General features: G+C 46.8%; 1 protein-coding gene across 8 annotated transcripts in view; it reads left to right on the top strand.

The window, feature by feature from the left end:
• The window catches only part of TRIP12 (thyroid hormone receptor interactor 12), a 2,051,777-nt gene that overhangs the window by 157,954 nt on the left and 1,876,303 nt on the right, over positions 1-17,520 (top strand). For all 8 annotated transcript variants that reach the window (XM_069618297.1, XM_069618300.1, XM_069618299.1 and 5 more), the window contains one exon: positions 10,211-11,001. In XM_069618297.1, coding sequence (XP_069474398.1) covers positions 10,211-11,001 — 791 coding nt within the window. The remainder of the gene's footprint in view (positions 1-10,210; positions 11,002-17,520) is intronic.

The following is a 17,520-nucleotide window of genomic DNA, read 5'->3' on the forward strand; positions in this document are numbered from 1 at the left end:
AGACCTGTTCCTAAGGTCTTGTTTGTAAGTGCAATTCCTCAGTTTTCCCGCTCTCACCGGGTTCTGTTGAGGGGGCAAAGAGGGCGGTCATGCACCGTAACTCCTCTGTTACTGGCTCTGCCGAGGTTCCTTCCTTGGAGGCTAATTTTGGGGTCACCTCCAAGATGTCAAGCAAACATCCGAGACCCCCCCCCCCCCCAGTACTGGCTCGGCCGAGGATCCTTGTCAAGGCTAAAATGTTACTTAAGACTCTTGACTAGCCTGAGGAGATGATTGCCTCAGCTGTACATGTCACAAAGTTCTCTTCAAACATCAACAAAATGGCGGCCCAACGCTCATGGTCCACAGCAGCGTTTTGGATTCTTCCCTTGCACCTAGGTTCTCAACGGCGGGTGCTGGGAATCTTAATTTTGGGGCTGAGCAGCCGTTTTCACCTCAGGTGGAATGTAAAAATCTGTTCTGCCCTTCTTATGACTGGCGTGCTCGGATGCTGCTGCCACATATTGTCTCGCTTCCTCCTGCTTCTTCTCAACTGGTCTATGCGGATCCAGTCGATGGAGGGCCTTCCTGGCAACCAACCTCATTGCGTTGGTGGGGGTATGCCCCTTATGAGAGGCCTCTGCCTAGTCCAGTGCCTAAACCTTCATCGGAGGATGTATTTTTCGGGAAATTTCAGAGGCTCATGCATTCTGACCCTATGAAAGAGTACTTTAAGGGTCTTTTCACAGAAATCTACATCTAGACACCCTTGGTTTTTTTCATGATCATTCTTTATTCCACCAACAGCCATAGGAAGTATATGGATGTCTTGCTATTGGAATGTTAGATGGTGTATGCTACTCAAAGACCAGCAGCCTTTTTTAACTTCCTGGCCATTAATGGATTACGTTAACAAGATGCAAGTGGTTTTAGTCGGTCTACATGCTGCATTGGTTAAGATGAATTTCTAAAGAATGCCCTGTGGGCAGGATTTTGGGAAGCCGCTACATTATGGTGAACAGGAAGACACTGAGATGCTAGCCAAACCTAATCAAGTTAAGGTAGCGAAGTGGCAAGCTTAGCCTGAGCAAGAGTCTGTTAGGGGTCTAAGGCCACAATGAGTTCACATAGAGCAACCCCAGTAATTCCAGTTAGACGGGCAAGTATAAAATATGGTTAGTTTCTTAGGCCTGTAAGAATGTGGTTGTATTTTCCCTTGTTCCCTCCCTTGCCTTGAAGAGCTTTGAAACACATTGTGTATAGGCGCTATATAAATAATCATATCAGGCCTTTAAATCACACACTAAGCAAGTAACACCTTTGATCAAATATTGTCACACAAAACCCTTATACAGCAGATGTATACATTGACCACTTGGAGAAATAGAATAGTACTTGATTCAATGGCCAGTGTAACACAGGTGAGTTAGTGCTCATATGCTTTTGAAATGGAAAACCCTTTTGGGATGAACATAAAACTGCTTCCCTAGCTTTTATACAGTCTAACCATAAGATTGTTTTGGGGCCTTGTGGCCAATAGACGCCAGTTTCAAAGTTGATACTTTTCAGGCGGGTATATAAAGGGATTTGCAGTGCCAGTGGTTAATTAAGAGTCTAAAAGTTAAATGTTCTGAAAAGTGGAATCACTCAATCCCAGTCCTTATGATAGTGCTCGGAAGGTATCCTTCACCGGGCTTCCAGCAACCAAAGTCGGAAAGAGCAAGATTTTACACCCATGTAACCCTCTGGAGAAACCAGTCGGACTGAAACGGGTAGGATAACTTGCCCCTCTGACTTTGATTTTTCCAGAGACCATTGCTGTATTCTAGAATCTGTTGGGGACACAATATAATTAGCTTGGTCCGGTCGAGGAAGGCCTAGGGGTCGCGGGTGCATAGTTCCCTTTCTGCATCGGGATTTAGTTTGTCGGTCGCTGTGCCCAAGAATTTGTTCGAGACAGCTTCCAGGAGAATGGCCAAACTAGGGAAGATAGACTTCTGTGGGACGACCACCTCAGGACACGTTATTAGATTGAAGGAGGGTTGCAATGGGAGTAATCACGGTTAGGCAGTGACAGGTAGTCTTCAGGTCACTAACACAGGAGCGGGCCCAGGCCGGCTTCCATTCATGCAAGAAGTCTGATACAGGAGCGGGCACCGTGCTCCATTAGCGGACGATCCTCCAGTGATGTACATGGAACTGCGACTGCTGTAGCCAGGTAGCCCTGGAGAGAGTTCGTAAGTCCATTGGTTAGTCCAGGGACAATTGAGGCTCAGAAAGAGCAGATCCTCAAGCAGGGGTCGGGACTGGTGGTTCTAACTGGTCCACAGGACAAAGCAAATATGAGGGTCTGCTTGAAATCAGGTAGAGAAGCAAGCTTGCACCAGGACAGCATTGGAGTCGATGCTGTAAATTGCAGAGGTAGTCATTGGGTCGTCAGCAGGCTGCTTGTCTTTGTTGGGGACTTGGCTTCAACGATCTGATGAATAGCTGTAGGAGCCCTCCTTTTATAAGATTTGGGCTGGAAGTATTCCCAAACCCTCCAATGGTAAGGATCTGCATTATTAAAACTGGCAGTGGCTATCCATTTGTAGATGGCGACTAGACACAATCTGTCCAGCAACAGTCATCATGCACCAAGTATGTGAATTGTTGGCAATAACTTTCATATAAGGCATTTCCTCACTGGAGAAGTCTGTGAAGGTCAAAGAACAATATGGCAAAGAACAAGGGAAAAAACTTGTGCACAGTCATTTTAGGGTTTTTAGAAGCAATTTGTGGTAAATGCAAATGTGCACAAGTAAAATGACATGAATAGTAAAAATATCACTGTTGCCACCAGCTTGTCTAAGGCACATTGTCAAAGTAACCAAGAATTCATTATATAAGAAGGTATAAGAATGCAAAGTTTCAGATGCTTGTTAATCTGCTAAGAATCGCATGCTTTGCATATGGCCCGACATCCAGTGGGAACCGCAGAGTATTGCATCTTGTCTTTCGGGGACCGAAAGGGGACGTCGGCATAGGCGTGTCTGTAACACTATCCCTATCGTGACGTGTAGTGTACCCAAAATCCCTCACACTCGAAGGTCACTCAGATTGTTTTTTTCTGCCCAGATAACTGGTCGCCCTATAGCGGAGCTCTTACAAGAGACATTGTTTATCATTACCCACTTGTCGGTTATTCCCCGTTAAGTTACTTCGGTCACAAGAACATCTTCGACGAAGACTACGGGGGATTCGTGTACGGCTGTGGATTTTGGCGCCTAAAATCCGGCGGCCGGATTTGCCAGACGGTCGGGCCCTCTGGCCGACCTATGCAGTAGGGAGTGGGATCGGGGTGGCCATATTGTTATGTCTCTCCTCCTTTCCCCTCTTTTCCCTTTTGGTCTGGTCATCTTTCCCTTTAGCTATGGAAAGGACTCCTTTTAGATTCTGCCCTAAGTATACGGTCAGATATCCTTGGAAGAACGAACACAGGACGTGTAACGCTTATCCCCCCCCCCCCACTCCTAGAGTACGATGATAAGGGTTGTGTGTGGCCTGCAAACTCCTTCGGCTTAAGACCCTTAAGGAGTGCCTTGTAAAGCGGTGGCCCGCTTATGGTAAGTCACGGGTGGAATCCCCTTCCCCCCACCGCCACACCCGCTGAGAGTAATGGGGGTACCTCGGACGATCAAACATCTGTTGCGGATGTTATAGACCTCGAGACGGACACTTCTAGGTCCTCCAATCCCGTCCCCGACCTTTAAGGCCTGACTCTGGTCTCGCTACAGGGACAACACCAAGCGACGGGGGCGTACAAATTCATCACACTAAGTAGACAACCGACAACCCCTACACCGTTTTCGACTTCTTCGTCGAAAAAGGTGAAAGCGCCAACAGGGCCGCCGAAAACTTCGCCGGTTTCCTCAGATAGTTCAGACCCAAAGCCTTCCCCGCATTCGCAGTAGTCTTGCGACTGGGCAATCAAAATCAAGTAAGGACGCTACTCCAAAAACTTCACTCGTCGAAGCGCGGAAATCCAATGCTGCGACGGTCACAAGGCTGCGGTAGGCCCGAAAACTACAGCTAGGCCTCTAGCCGGAAAACCAACCGCTAGGCCCTCTAGCGCTGCAGAAGATCGTACACTTATTGATAAACCATCGGCGCTACTGTCTCACGCCGATTTGGCAACTATCAATAGCAGCATAGAAAGAATTACGGCACGGTGGGTCTTACCCCGCTTCCGCCTAAAGTTATGGGACAAGCCGCGGAAAAAATTTCTGATGCGGATTGGGATCCCGATTCTTAAGATGACTACGAAGATAGTCAGAGCCTCTTTCCGATACCCTAAGACTCTTTTCGACGCCGTAGGGCAGAGAACGCCGTTCTCCTGTTTGGGTCCACTAAATGACCTACAGAGAAGTTCGAAGGGTGTATGGATCGGCTGGAAAAGATTATCCGTTTTTCTGATCATCCTCCCCCAAAGAGGTCTCGGGTAGACCCCAGCCTCCAATTTCCTTTTCAAATTCAAGATCAGTCTTCTGCCCCCGTTCAGCAGGAAGACATTGTCCACATGCACACATATAGGGACATTTATAATGAAGAGGAAGAAGCTTCATTTCTACAAAGTTATGAGGAGGAACGGGATACTACAGACAACTGGGAAGAAACCCAGCAGGAAGGTCAAGACCCATGGACACAGCAAGATCAGGAGACTGATGTTTTGTGCCTGGATTCTCCTCCGTCCACTCTGGCTCGCCAGGCCTCACCTGTAGATGACCAAATGGCATTCAACTCCATGTTGAAAAAAGCAGCAGAACACTTTCAAATTTCCACTCAAGAGGCTGTGCCTGAGCAGGATTTTGTAGAGGATATCCTTAAGGAGAAGCGTCCATCTAGCCAGGCCGCCCCCCTCCTTAATTCTATTAGGTTTGCCTCATTGGTATCACCAGCTCAAACTCGGGCAGTGAACTCAAGAGTTGAAAAGTTATTTCCCCCTTCTCACCCTCTATACATTAGAGGGAACACCGTCCCAGACTCATTGGTAGTGACAACCACTCGGAAAAGGGCAGGGGTACCCCTTGACACGGGTGAATCCCCACCGGACAAGGAATCCAAATGACTGTATGCTCTAGGCAAACGCCACTTCGGCTGCTGCATACACTACGCGGATTGCTAATACCACACTATTGGCAAGTTATGCTGACGCTCAGTGGCACTTGCTCCAGGAAGGCCTCCAAGAGGTTCCGGGACCCACCAAATCAAAGCTTCTCTCCATTGTAATGGAGGGAAGACAAGTTAACCAGCATGTGATCAAAAACACCCTAGGCCCTGCGGAAACAGCAGGCAGGTCTCTGGCCCAAGGGACCCTACTTAAGACACATTGGGCTGCGTACCTCCTTTTTTAAACCAGAAACCCAAGCCTCCTTCATTAATAAGAATAAGCCCATTGAGAAATCTAACCTCTTCGGGAAAGCGGTGAATGAGGCCTTGGAAACAGCCAAGAAGGAGCATGAGACTCTGAAGTCCTTGCAGCAGATCACACAGAAACCTTCCCCCCAGAGGGGTAATAACACTCGGCGGTCCTTTCGAGGGCAAGCCCGTGCTGGTAAAAACTACGGCACGGGGAACTTCAACACAGGACAAACTTCTGGAAGCCCTGCATACTACCCTTCAAGGGGTCAGAAACACGGCAAAGGCAGAGGTAGAGGCCCCAATCCCAGAGGAGCCGCAGCCTCTGGTCAGAAATGACCACCAGATCTAGGTCCCCTCCCATGTCAGCTTGGTTGGGGTGCGATTAACCTCTTTCCTCATGGCATGGGAGGGGATAACTTCAGACTAGTGGGTCATAAAGACGGTCGGCCACGGGTACTGCGTGGAATTCGCCCGACCTCCAAAATTCAGTTTGCCGCACTCGGTGCCTTTCACTGGGCCATCTGCAGATCCCGAATCAAGAGGTGGAAGCACTGCTGGGAAATGACGCGATGGAAGCCGTTCCTATTCTTCAGGTAAACAAGGGTATTTATTCATTGTACTTCCTTGTACCCAAAAAGGATCTCACCATGCGCCCTGTTCTAGACCTGCGCCCAGCGAACAAGTTTATAAAAACCCCAGAAGTTTTGCATAGTAACGCCTACAAGAGGTGATCTCATTGCTGAAACAGGCGGACTACATGGCAACATTCGACATGAAAGAAGCATACTTTCATATTTCAATGTTGCCAGCACACAGGAACTATCTAAGGTTCATGATCGAGGACAGGCATTACCAATTCAAGGTACTCCCCTTCGGCATAGCTTCTGCGCCAAGGGTGTTTACCAAAGTCCTGGCAGTGGCGGCAGCACACCTGCACAGACTGTCGATCCCAGTCCCTTACCTTGACAACTGGCTCATCACGGGGGACTCATTTGACGCATGTTTTTCGAACACCCAAAAAACAGTAGATCTCCTCTTCAGTCTGGGTTTCTCAATCAACGAAAAGAAATCCAGTCTAGTCCCCAATCAAATAAAACCATTTCTGGGAGCTCTAATTCAGACGGACGGTCTAGTCTTCCCCTCCAACGAGTTGATTCAGAACCTGCTTTTTCAGATCCCTCAATATGTAGCCAGTCGGGAGGTGACAGTGCGCAAGGCCATGCGCTTCCTAGGAATGATGGCATCATGCATATACTTGGTTCCCCATGTGCGGCTGCGCATGCGTCCCATGCAAGAGTGGCTCAACAGCCAGTGGTGTCAGGCCAGCGGACAATGGGAAGATCTGGTAGTTGTCTCGCCAGCCCTCGTTCTCTCTCTGCATTGGTGGTCAAGAGAAAACCTCTTGAAGGGGGAAGACCTTCACCACCCCTGCAGTGGAAGCCACTCTCACTACAGCCACATCTCTCACAGGGTGGGGGGGGGGGGGCTCAACTGCTTCAGCAGACAGCGCACAGAGTTTGGTCCCCTCAAGTAGCGTCCAACCATAAAAATCTACTAGAGCTGTTAGCGGTGTTCAAGGCTTTGAAGGCCTTTCAGGTGCCACTGCAAGGGAAGACAGTGCTGATTCTAACGGGCAGCACTGCAGCCATGTATTACCTGAACAAACAGGGGGGCACTCACTCTCCAGGGCTATCCAAGCTGTCCCAAAACATTTGGATAGGGGCTCTCAAACACAAGATGTTTGTTGTCCCAACATGTTCCAGGGGAACTCAATCTTCTGGCAAACGTGCTCGGCAGTGATTTTCCTCTGCCCGAACAATACGAATGGCGGCTACATGAAGACATTGTGTCCAACGTCTTTGCAGAATGGGGTTTCCCAGAAATCGATCTGTTCGCTACTCAGGAGAACGCCCAATGCCAAGAATACGCCTCCAGGTACCCCCAGAACCGATCCAAGGGTAACGGTCTCTGGATAACATGGTCGGGGAAACTTGTCTTTGCTTTTCCCCGACTCCCCTTCTCAACAAGACCGTGCACAAGATGCACCAGGAACCAGTTACCATGATACTGGTGGCCCCCATGTGGGCTCGCCAACCCTGGAAATGGCCCTCTCCCCACCAGTAAAACTACCCTGCCCGTACAACATGTTGTCTCAGGACAGGAGGGAGACCCTACACCTATGCCCACAAACTCTGAACCTAGCAGCATGTCTCCTGAGGTCATAGAGTTTGGGCACCTACAACTCCCTCAGAGGTGCATGGACATACTCTGGGAAGCTAGGAAACTGAATACACGTTATTGCTATGCCAGCAAATGGAAACGTTTTATTATCTGGTGCAATTCAAAGGGTGTCAATCCCATCGATTGCTCACCCACGCACATTGTGCTGTACCTAACCCATTTGTTGGACACTGGGTTAGTCTTCAATTCCTTAAAGGTTCATCTGGCTGCTCGGTCAGCCTACACCACATCACAACAAAAAAGTGTTGTGGTGGAAAATACCGGCGATTAAAGCATTTATGGAAGGGATTAAGAGGATTTATCCTCCCATTTCTCACCCGGCCCCTGGATGGGATCTAAATGTGGTTTTGACCAGGCTTGAGCCTATGCAAAAAGCAATTCTGAAAGACCTGACTTATAAAACGGCCTTCCTAGTGGCTATCACTTCTATCAGAACTACATCCACTTTGTTCTAGACCCCTTTGTTACAGTCCACAAAGATAAGGTAGTTTTGCGCACACATCCCAGATTTGCGCCTAAATTCATCTCAAGGTTCCATGTGAACCAATCAATCGAACTACCCACTTTCTTCCAGAACCATACTAGCATGGCCGAAAGAAGCCTACACACTCTAGATGTGCGCAGGGCAGTCATGTTTTACCTGGAAAGAACTAAACCACTGAGGGAAACAAAACAATTCTTCCTTTCAGTGGCAGCTGGTAGAGAAGGGGATCCTGTCTCTAAATCAGCTATCTCAAGGTGGATTGTGAAATGCATCACTGTTTCTCTCTTGCCCAGAGAGAACTGCCCTTCAAGCCTAGAGCACATCCTACTCTGGGAACTGGGGCATCCATAGCATTCATTGCAAATGTTCCCCTAGAGTCCATTTGCAAAGCGGCAACCTGGAGTTCTGTACACACCTTTACAAAACACTATTGCCTAGACACTCATTCTAGGTCTGATTCTCCGGTGGGACAAGCAGTATTAAGAACTCTTTTTTTTTCTTCTGTTCCTTCTCACAACCCACCTCCAACTCTGGGTACTGCTCGCTAGTCTATGCAAAGCATGCGATTCTAAGCAGATTAACGAGCATCAGAAGACATGCATTACTTACCGTAATAGCATTTCTGATGATTGTATCTGCTTAAATTCACATGCGCCCTCCCTACCTCCCCGCTTGGGGTGGAAGGAACATAGACGTCTTACTACTTTCACTCTTTATGTACTCTCTCACTATAGCCTTGGGCTCCCTCATGGCAGAAAAAAATACAATCGGACGGACCTTGGCGCGTGAAGGATTTTGGGTAAACTACACGTCACAATGGGGATAGTGTTACAGACACGCCTATGCCGACGTCCCCTTTTGGTCCCCGAAAGACCAGATGCAATACTCCGTGGTTACCTCTGGATGTAGGACCATATGCAAAGCATGTGAATCTAAGCAGATACAATCATCAGAAATGCTATTACGGTAAGTAATGCATGCCATCTTGACTGCATTTAGCTGAAAGGTGATGTGTGCAATTGTGCAAGGGAAGGAAGGCAGAATGCTTTACTTGACTCCAGAAAGCCAGGACAGGGTTAACAAAAAGCAAACTGAAAGGTGTCCCATAGACTTCTATCAGAGGAAGGCAGTCAAAAGAAAATCTTTCCTAATGGCAGTACTGTAGCAATGGTAATGATTTCTAACCTGTAGAGATGTATGGGGTGACCAGAGAAGGCACGCTGAGGCTAGTAAGTTAATGGAATGAAGTTATCTGGTAATACTGTTATACTGCAGTGAATATGAAACTTTAGGTGACCCCAACCTCAGTTCACACAAGACAAACTGGTGTTCCATAAACATGCGCTGTCACATGATCTATTATAATAAGTCCAGTAGAAAACTGATAACCTTGATATTTTATTCCATGATCAATGGTGTATCTGCTTGTCGACACATGTTTCGACCAATTTGGTCTTTATCAAGGCAAAATTACAAATCTACATCAAATAATTAAAATAACAAAAATGATAACATGAAGATTCAGTAGATGGATGACATAAAAAAATACAAATATACATATCGAGGGGAGGAAGAAAAGGAGACAATGTTATAATTTTTCAACTGGACTTATCATAATATATCGTGTGACAGCGCATGTTTATGGAACACCAGTTTGTCGTCTTGATTTCTAACCTGGATCATTGCTTGAACTCGTGGACAATCCAATGAAATCAAACTCCTGACAGATCACATTTTGAACTTTGTATAGCCAATCTCACAAATAAGAAGAGAAAGTTCTGCAAGTAAAATAACTGACTTTCTTTTGAGGTCTTGAAGGCTAAAGCAAGTTAAGTTTGTGGATCTGCATTTAACCATTTTTATTTTTGGTGTGTTGAGGTTATGGGGAGCATGATCTAGTGAATTGCTACTGTTCAGTAGGTTGCTAAGTCCAATAGCGTAGTTTTAAAAATAATTTTTAACCATATTCCCGTTTAGTTTAATTTTCTGCTTAATGATAGAAAAATATGGGGTTTGAATGAAAACTGAACAAAGCTCTACATCGTTCTTAGTTAATGTACTTTGAGCCTCAGTCATGCTAACCTGTTTTTTTCCTCTTACTTGTAGAAGTAGCAGTTTATCTAATGTGCTGATTCCACAAGAAGAACCGCATATTATAAATTCTGACAAGAAGTCTGGCCACGTGCCTAAGAAAGACGCTTCTCAAGGTGTGAAACGAAGTGCCAGTCCAGATTACACCAGGACCAATTCTCCAAGTGCTAAAAAAACAAAATTGCTTCTACACAGAGAGATTCCTTTAGAAACTAACCAAACATATATTGCATCTAAGAAGAGACCGATTGACCAAGAACAGTCTTCAAAATCTACACAATTGCCGTCAACAAGCAAAATCCATACCAGAAAGGGTGGAGCTAGCGGTAGCTCCCCAAATCAGAAAAGGAAAAAGACAGACAGTTCATCTTTTGTAAAGAGTGGTCCAGCAGGTGAACCATCTGGTGTTTCAGAAAGGTCTTCAAAACCCACCAAGCTGGCTTCAAAATCGGTGACCTCAGCCAAAGCTGGGTGTAGCACCGTCACTGATTCTTCTTCTTCAGCATCTACGTCTTCGTCGTCCTCTGCTATTGTCTCTGCCTCATCCCTTGTACATCAAGGTGCAAGAGGAAAACCAGGAAAGGACCAGAGCAAAGCTAGACGGTCCCGTTCAGCCTCTAGTCCAAGCCCTCGAAGGAGTAGTCGTGAGAAAGAGCAGAACAAAAGCAGTGGCTCATCAAAGTTTGATTGGGCAGCTCGGTTCAGTCCAAAGGTTAGCTTACCTAAGACAAAACTGTCTCTCCCAGGGTCTTCCAAGTCCGAGACCTCAAAACCGGGACCGTCTGGACTACAGGCAAAATTAGCAAGTAAGTTGACTCTGGTAACATTGGTTGCTGTTAACAATGGCATGTTTACAATGTCAGCCATTATTGAGTAGTTTTCAGTTTACAGGATCTATGTTTTAGATTTTGCCTATTTTTGAAAGGAAGCAAAGTTGAAATATGAACATTGACAATTTTCTTTTTTGTGTGCGGTGGTGGTTTCACGGAGTCTAAAATGTTGACTACATTGCGTGTGACAGGAAATTTAAAATAAATGCTTCAAATTCTGTCTAGTCCTTTGAGTCCGCTTTGTTTAGCGAATGTCAAAGTTTTCTTAAACAAATGCATTATGCAATGTATAAAATTAGAAAATGTTAGTCGTCAAACCTTTGTTTGACTTAGCATTGGTTTATACAAACTGTACAAACTACCATTCTCCTGCATGGAGTCTTGCATGGATTCATATGCTCATTAAATGCCACGTCGTCGTTAGTAAAGAAAAAAAAAAGTTTCACTTTCACTAATAAACTTTCTCCTATAAACCAATCACTGAGCTCTGGTTCATACTGCCCTCTCCTTAAGCCCCTCCTTGGGCAGCCATCTACAGATTTTTACCGCACGTCCATGTTTTGGGAGTCCTTGTGTTATGCTCTCGGAGCTTTTCTGTGTTTTTTGCCCTTTTTTGCTAGGAAATTGCTATTTTTGTTTGAGACTGTGTGCTCTATCGTTTCTTCATATGACTAACTGGGATCAGTTTGTCTGCATTTTTCTTCGCCCCTCAATGGCAGAATTGTCAAGTGGTTTTTCTTCGAAGATTCCTGAAGGCCATCGGGCGCATCCCGGACCATGTCTGAGGACGACGACGGGGGTACTCTCTTCAAGGTCTGCACCAGCTGCGGTTTGAGGAATGTGTTCGTGGAGGACAAGCATTCCAAGTGCCTCTAGTGTCTTCACCCAAGGCACAGGGAGGATTGCGAGATCTGTCAGGCCTTTACCAAGCGCATCATCAAGGATCGGCACGGCAGGTTGGCGGTGTGGCTTAACGCCAAGGCCCCTACACTGCATGGTTCATGGGGGCATGCCTCACCCAGATCCAGCCATTCGGAGCAGAATTTTAAGTACTTTGAGGGCACTCCATCTGTGGGGGCCCAACACAAGGCCAACCACCGCAAGTCTGTTTCCGTCAGGGTCGCCGCATAAGCGGGTCTCGTGACGAGCAGGGCACGCTTATCTTCTCAATCTGCCTCTCTGCATCCATCGCTCCAGTTCTTCGCCGAAGAGGAAGTTGGCTATCCCTGCGAAGCTGCGGAAGAAACCAGAGAAGGCCAAACCGCAGGGTGAGGTTTCCAACCTGCCCGTGAAGGCCCAGGGGATCCAGGCTAAATCGTCCTCCACTATTGAGAAGGTGGCGGCGCTCTTTCAAAGGCGAAAGGGGCTGACATGGTCCAGGGTGCCTCGACGGCGGCCAGAGTGGCTCTTCCTCCCAGGTGGAGGCTTCGGCCAAACCAGTGGAAAAGACCCCAGAAAAGAGAATGCCGTCCCAAAGTCTGAGACCGACCCCTCAGGACACAAAAGGGGGTGGGGGTGTATGTGCTCCAGGGCACGGATATTTCTTCTGACGAAGAGGACATGGTTTCTGTCCACACGTTCCCCGACGACGTTGGGGACAATGACGGAAACGTCTAGGAGGAAGTCGACAAAGGGGGCAACAACGGCGGGGACGACTTGGGCTCTGGGCCCAGCAAGCCTGCTTCCCCGACACCTCCCAGAGATTTATCACGGGACATTCTTTCGACTTGCCACCCGCTTGTGTCGGAGATGCAGAAGAGTATGCAGACGGCTCCACCGGCCACTCCACTGCCGAAGAAGAGGAAGTGGTACACTACGCTGCCTCACCAGCTGCCACACGAGCAGTCAAAGAGGTTGCACAGAGGTCTTACAATCACAGTGGTTCAAGTAGACACTTCTACTCCAGTTTTCTTGGTAAAACACTTATTTATTACACAATCATTTAGAAAATGTTCACTAGAAGGAGGCAACTTAATATTATACACATACTTCAACACCAAACCAATACGTTTCTGAGCAAATTGGGCTCCCCTGAAATGGCAGCAAAATAGCATTTCAGTCACTTTAAAAAAGAGGGTAAAGGCACAGGTTAATACAATAGATCACAAATACTTTCTTAGGCAGTGCAAATAGTTTCAATTCACTAGAGGACTCGATTCAGTTCAATAGACCTAGGCCAAAGTCAATGCACTAGTGGCTTGGATAGGAATGAGCAGTTCTTGAAGTAAACAGTAAAGTCTTTACCAAAGTTCTCAGAAGTAGTTTGTACGAAAAAGAATCATAAGTTGGGTCACAAGCTGATTAGGCCTGCAAGTTGGGAAAGTTTCACAAACTTTCACAGCGAGAGACGAGTTCTCTCATTCTGGTTGGGACAGTACCTTTTAGTTTGAAGCAAAAGATGCATCTGAAGACGTTGGTTCCTGGCAGTTCCTGCAGATCGCACTGTTCCTGAGCCTCGGTCATGGGGACAAGAGGGATTACGTCGGCAGATACCTGCACTGCACAGGATCGTCGGAAAACGCTGACAAAATGGAGTCACTTCAGTTCGAGTAGCTGTAATTAAAGCACACAAGTAATCCTAACCAGCTCCGTGAATGGTATCCAGGTGGCTTACGAGTTGATTGGTCCCACCAACTCAAAAGAAGTCGTCCTTGAAGGGGCTTCTCTGTTGAGGTGAACTTGGCAATTCGGAACTGCAGCAGGGCTTCACTGGGCAAACCAACGGTCCAGGAGTTGCAGCAGCCGTCCTCTTCCAGCTAGTCTTCGGTTCTTTCGTTCCAGGGACCAAACCTGGATTGGTGCGCAGAGACAAACGCTAGAAGGACCTTTCCAAAAGAAATGGCGGAAAAAAGAAGACTGGGACCTGTTTAACAAAAGGGCTTAAGGCGCCATCTTGAAAAACATGGCTCCGGCCATTTTTACCTACCGGTGTTCGCGGTCGGGAAAAATCATGGTAGTTCGTTGTAAAACCACTGCAACCAGCCATTTCGATAGAAAAGGGTAGCATTTGACTGCTACGCTAGTTTCTAGACACAGGGCATACTAGGTAACCCCTCCAGCACTCTATAGGAAGATGGTGTGTGCTGAGTCTAGGAATTTAAAGAGACTAGTAAAGTCAATGTAACCTTACGTTCTCTGGGAAACAGTTTATCCCAGAGAAGGTATTTAAACCTTTGGGGAGTCTAAAAAGACATCCCTGTTTCACTGCACTGGGGGTGCTGTGTAACACACATGAAAAGATGCCTATTGAGTTATCTCTAAACTCCCTAATCAAAGAACACAAGAGTAAAACGCACATCAAAATACATGAGTGGGGAAAAAAGGCTCATACTCTTTCCAAGTAAAAAAATCAAGTCCTCAAAATCCAGCAAAGTTGCTGGGGGTCTCTAAGGTGAAGAGAATTGGCACATTTTTGAGAATTCTCCCTAACAGTGTTTCAGCGAAGTGTCTGCTGGTCGGGCACAACACTTCCCTCGGCTGCGGCTGGAGATTCGGGCCGTGTTAAAGGGGGTTGAGGGAGCTGGTTCCGAAGCAGCTCTTGAGTTTTTTCCAGATATTTCTTAGTAAAAAAGACTGGGGGCTGGAGGACCATTCTCGATCTAGGACTACTCAACAAGTACATAAAGTCCCCAAAATTCAGGATGATCATGTTGCTGCACGTGCTCGGCCAACTGGAGGGAGGAGACTTCCTGATGTCGCTGGATCTAGGGGATGCGTACTTCCACGTCCCCATTCACGAAAGACATCGCTAGTTCCTGCGCTTCGCTGTACAGGGGAAGCACTACCAGGTCAAGTCCCTTCCCTTCGGACTGAAGTCAGCGCCCAGAGTGTTTAGGAAGTGCCTGGCACCAGTGGCGGCCCCTCTGCGCCTACAAGGAATACATGTGTACCTGTACCTGGACTGGCTAATCCGTGCCAAGTCAGGGGAGATCTCTGTTAGGCAAGATTGTGTGCAGTATCCTTTGGAAGACTACAGCAACCTTGACCTCCCGGGAATAGGAACCCAACCTTTGGTGCAAGTCTGTACTACAAATGCTGGTAGTGTGGTTGGGCAGCCAGGCTTATCTCAATGTGAGCAGTAGGGGAGTTACAGATATTCAGTGACAATTATTCAAATATAACACTTGCACTCATGGTTTCTTGATTAAACAATTATTTAATTTCAGTCAGTTATAAGCCTTCTTCAGAAGGGAGTAAAACATGTAACAATTATAATACAATCCAAAACACACTCCTGGTTTCTCTAAATCTGATTATACGTATTGGAGTTGGCACACACACTTCCTACACCCTCCGGTGACTTAAATCGTTTGGACACTGTCGACATTGATTTATCACTGGTACGTTTAGGGCATTGCTGAGTTTGGTGTAAAAGGTTCAATATAGGAATAAAACAAAGGTTGACAATTCATTAACTAGTCGGTACTTTTTCAACCCTCCAATGCAAAGTAAGTTAATCCTTTCCTGGGCGAAAGGTAAAGGCATAGTCAAAGGCAAGAAGAGTCTCTCAGGGAGCCAGGACAGCCAATGTTAGTTGATCAAAGTCTAGGGGAGCTGAATATCTTCTTTGCAGGTAAGTAAATCTTTCACAATTTTGTTTTTTTAATTGGCATTTTGGTTAACATAACAAAACATACTCGAGCAGGAAATAGAAAACGGTGCAAGCCAGTCACCGATGCCATCCGGCAGTCTCCCCTCCCAATCCCCACTCCCTCCCTCCCCTCATCTGGCTGACAGTTCGTGCCTGGCCAGAAAGTCAAATGCGTTTGTTCTCAGTTTCAGTAGGTCTTTACACTGATTTGGGCCCTTGACTATTTGCATGGGACAGTGTTTGTGGGTCCGCCTCATCCACGGATGATATCAAATAGGCAACATATGGTCCCCAGAAGTCCAAAGGCCGCGCATGGAGAGGTAGTGTTTTTATATAGTTGGTTTCTGTGTCTTGGCAGTACGTTATATCTTTTAACCAGCGTTGTAAGCTTGGTGGTGGGCCCCTCCACCAGCTGCATGCTATCCTCCTTCTGGCAAGGACCAGTAAAAGGTCTTAGTTTCCGGGTAGTGTTTGGGAGGTCTTTTGTCAACCCCAGCATTGTCAGTTTTGGGTCGGGGGTAACACCACGTCAAATATCGCGGAGGTTTTTTCTAGGACTGCATTCCAAAATGTGGTGACTGCGGGACAGCTCCATGCCAGGTGTAAAAGGTCAGCTTCCGGGTATTTGCATCGGCTGCATTCGGCTGAGACCAATTTGTGTATGGAATGGAGTTTGGCTGGTGTGATATAATTGATGCAGGTAGTTAAAGTAAGTTTGCTTACATTTGGTGTTAACCGCCACTCTTTGGGTAAGATTCAATATGTAGTTACATTCATCTTCAGTGAGCTCAGTGTTTAGCAACTTTACCCACTTTTTTTTTTTTTTTTTTGTGCTCTCATGTTTGATAATAGAGATTTATAGATATTGGCTGTTAGGCGCTCTTCGCCTTGGGCCTGTATCATGTTGTCTAAGAGCGGTCATACTGGGGGTTGCTGCGGGAATGTAGGGAAGAAAGCTTGTAATGCGTGCCACGTCCTGAAGTAGATGAATATATCTAGTGCGTTATCGCCACCCATAGCCTGCGCCTGTTGTAGTGAGAAATGTTCCTTCTGGCAATAGGTCATGCATCGATTGGATGTGCAGTTTTTCTGTCCATTGTTAGACTTTTTCCCCTGTGATGGGGATTCCCCGGATGAACTTCGCAGGTAAGAGCGGGGAGTATCTGGTCTGTATTGCTCCTTCTTTCGCCATTTTCCTCCAGATGGAGAGTCGCATACACCACATTCAGCGGTGTTCGGGGTGTTGGGAACGTGCCAAGGATGACGGCGCGTAGTAGGTGTGGGTTTGCTAAAGCCCTTTCAATTTGAACGTGTGGCCTGATAGTCTTTGGTGTACCAGTGGCTGAGAAATTGAGCCTGGGCGGCCCAGTAGAAGTGTTCAATGTCTGGTAGTGCCAGACCTCCCCATCTCACCGGAAGGGTTCGAATGTTGTAGGCTACCCTTACCACCTTTCCCGCCCAGATTAGGTCAAGGATCGTGCTCCTTATGCGCTGCAGGAATCTTTGCGTTAGAATCAGCGGAATATTTGTGAATAGATAAAATAGCTTGGGCAGGATGACCATCTTAACTAGTGATACTCTCCCCCAGAGTGTGAGTGATTTCCATCTGTTGATTTTGTTTTGTAATGTGTCGATGACTTTTTTGTAGTTGTCGGGTAGGATGTCCCTGCTGGATCTTGACATAAAGATGCCTAGGTACCTGACCTTCGTGTGCTGCCACCGGAAGCCGAAGTCGTCAAGTTCTTTGGTCGAGGCGGTTAGGGGGAATATTATTGATTTGGAGTTGTTAATTTTTAGCCCTGAGTAGTGCCCAAATTTTAGTACCGCGCGCATCACTGGGTTTAGGTTTTCACTAGGATCTCGGAGGACATCATCAGCGTAGAGCGATATGATCAATTTGTGAG

The sequence above is a fragment of the Ambystoma mexicanum genome, chromosome 10, assembly GCF_040938575.1.
Source record: "Ambystoma mexicanum isolate Mex_15411 chromosome 10, UKY_AmexF1_1, whole genome shotgun sequence".
Lineage (NCBI taxonomy): Eukaryota > Metazoa > Chordata > Amphibia > Caudata > Ambystomatidae > Ambystoma > Ambystoma mexicanum.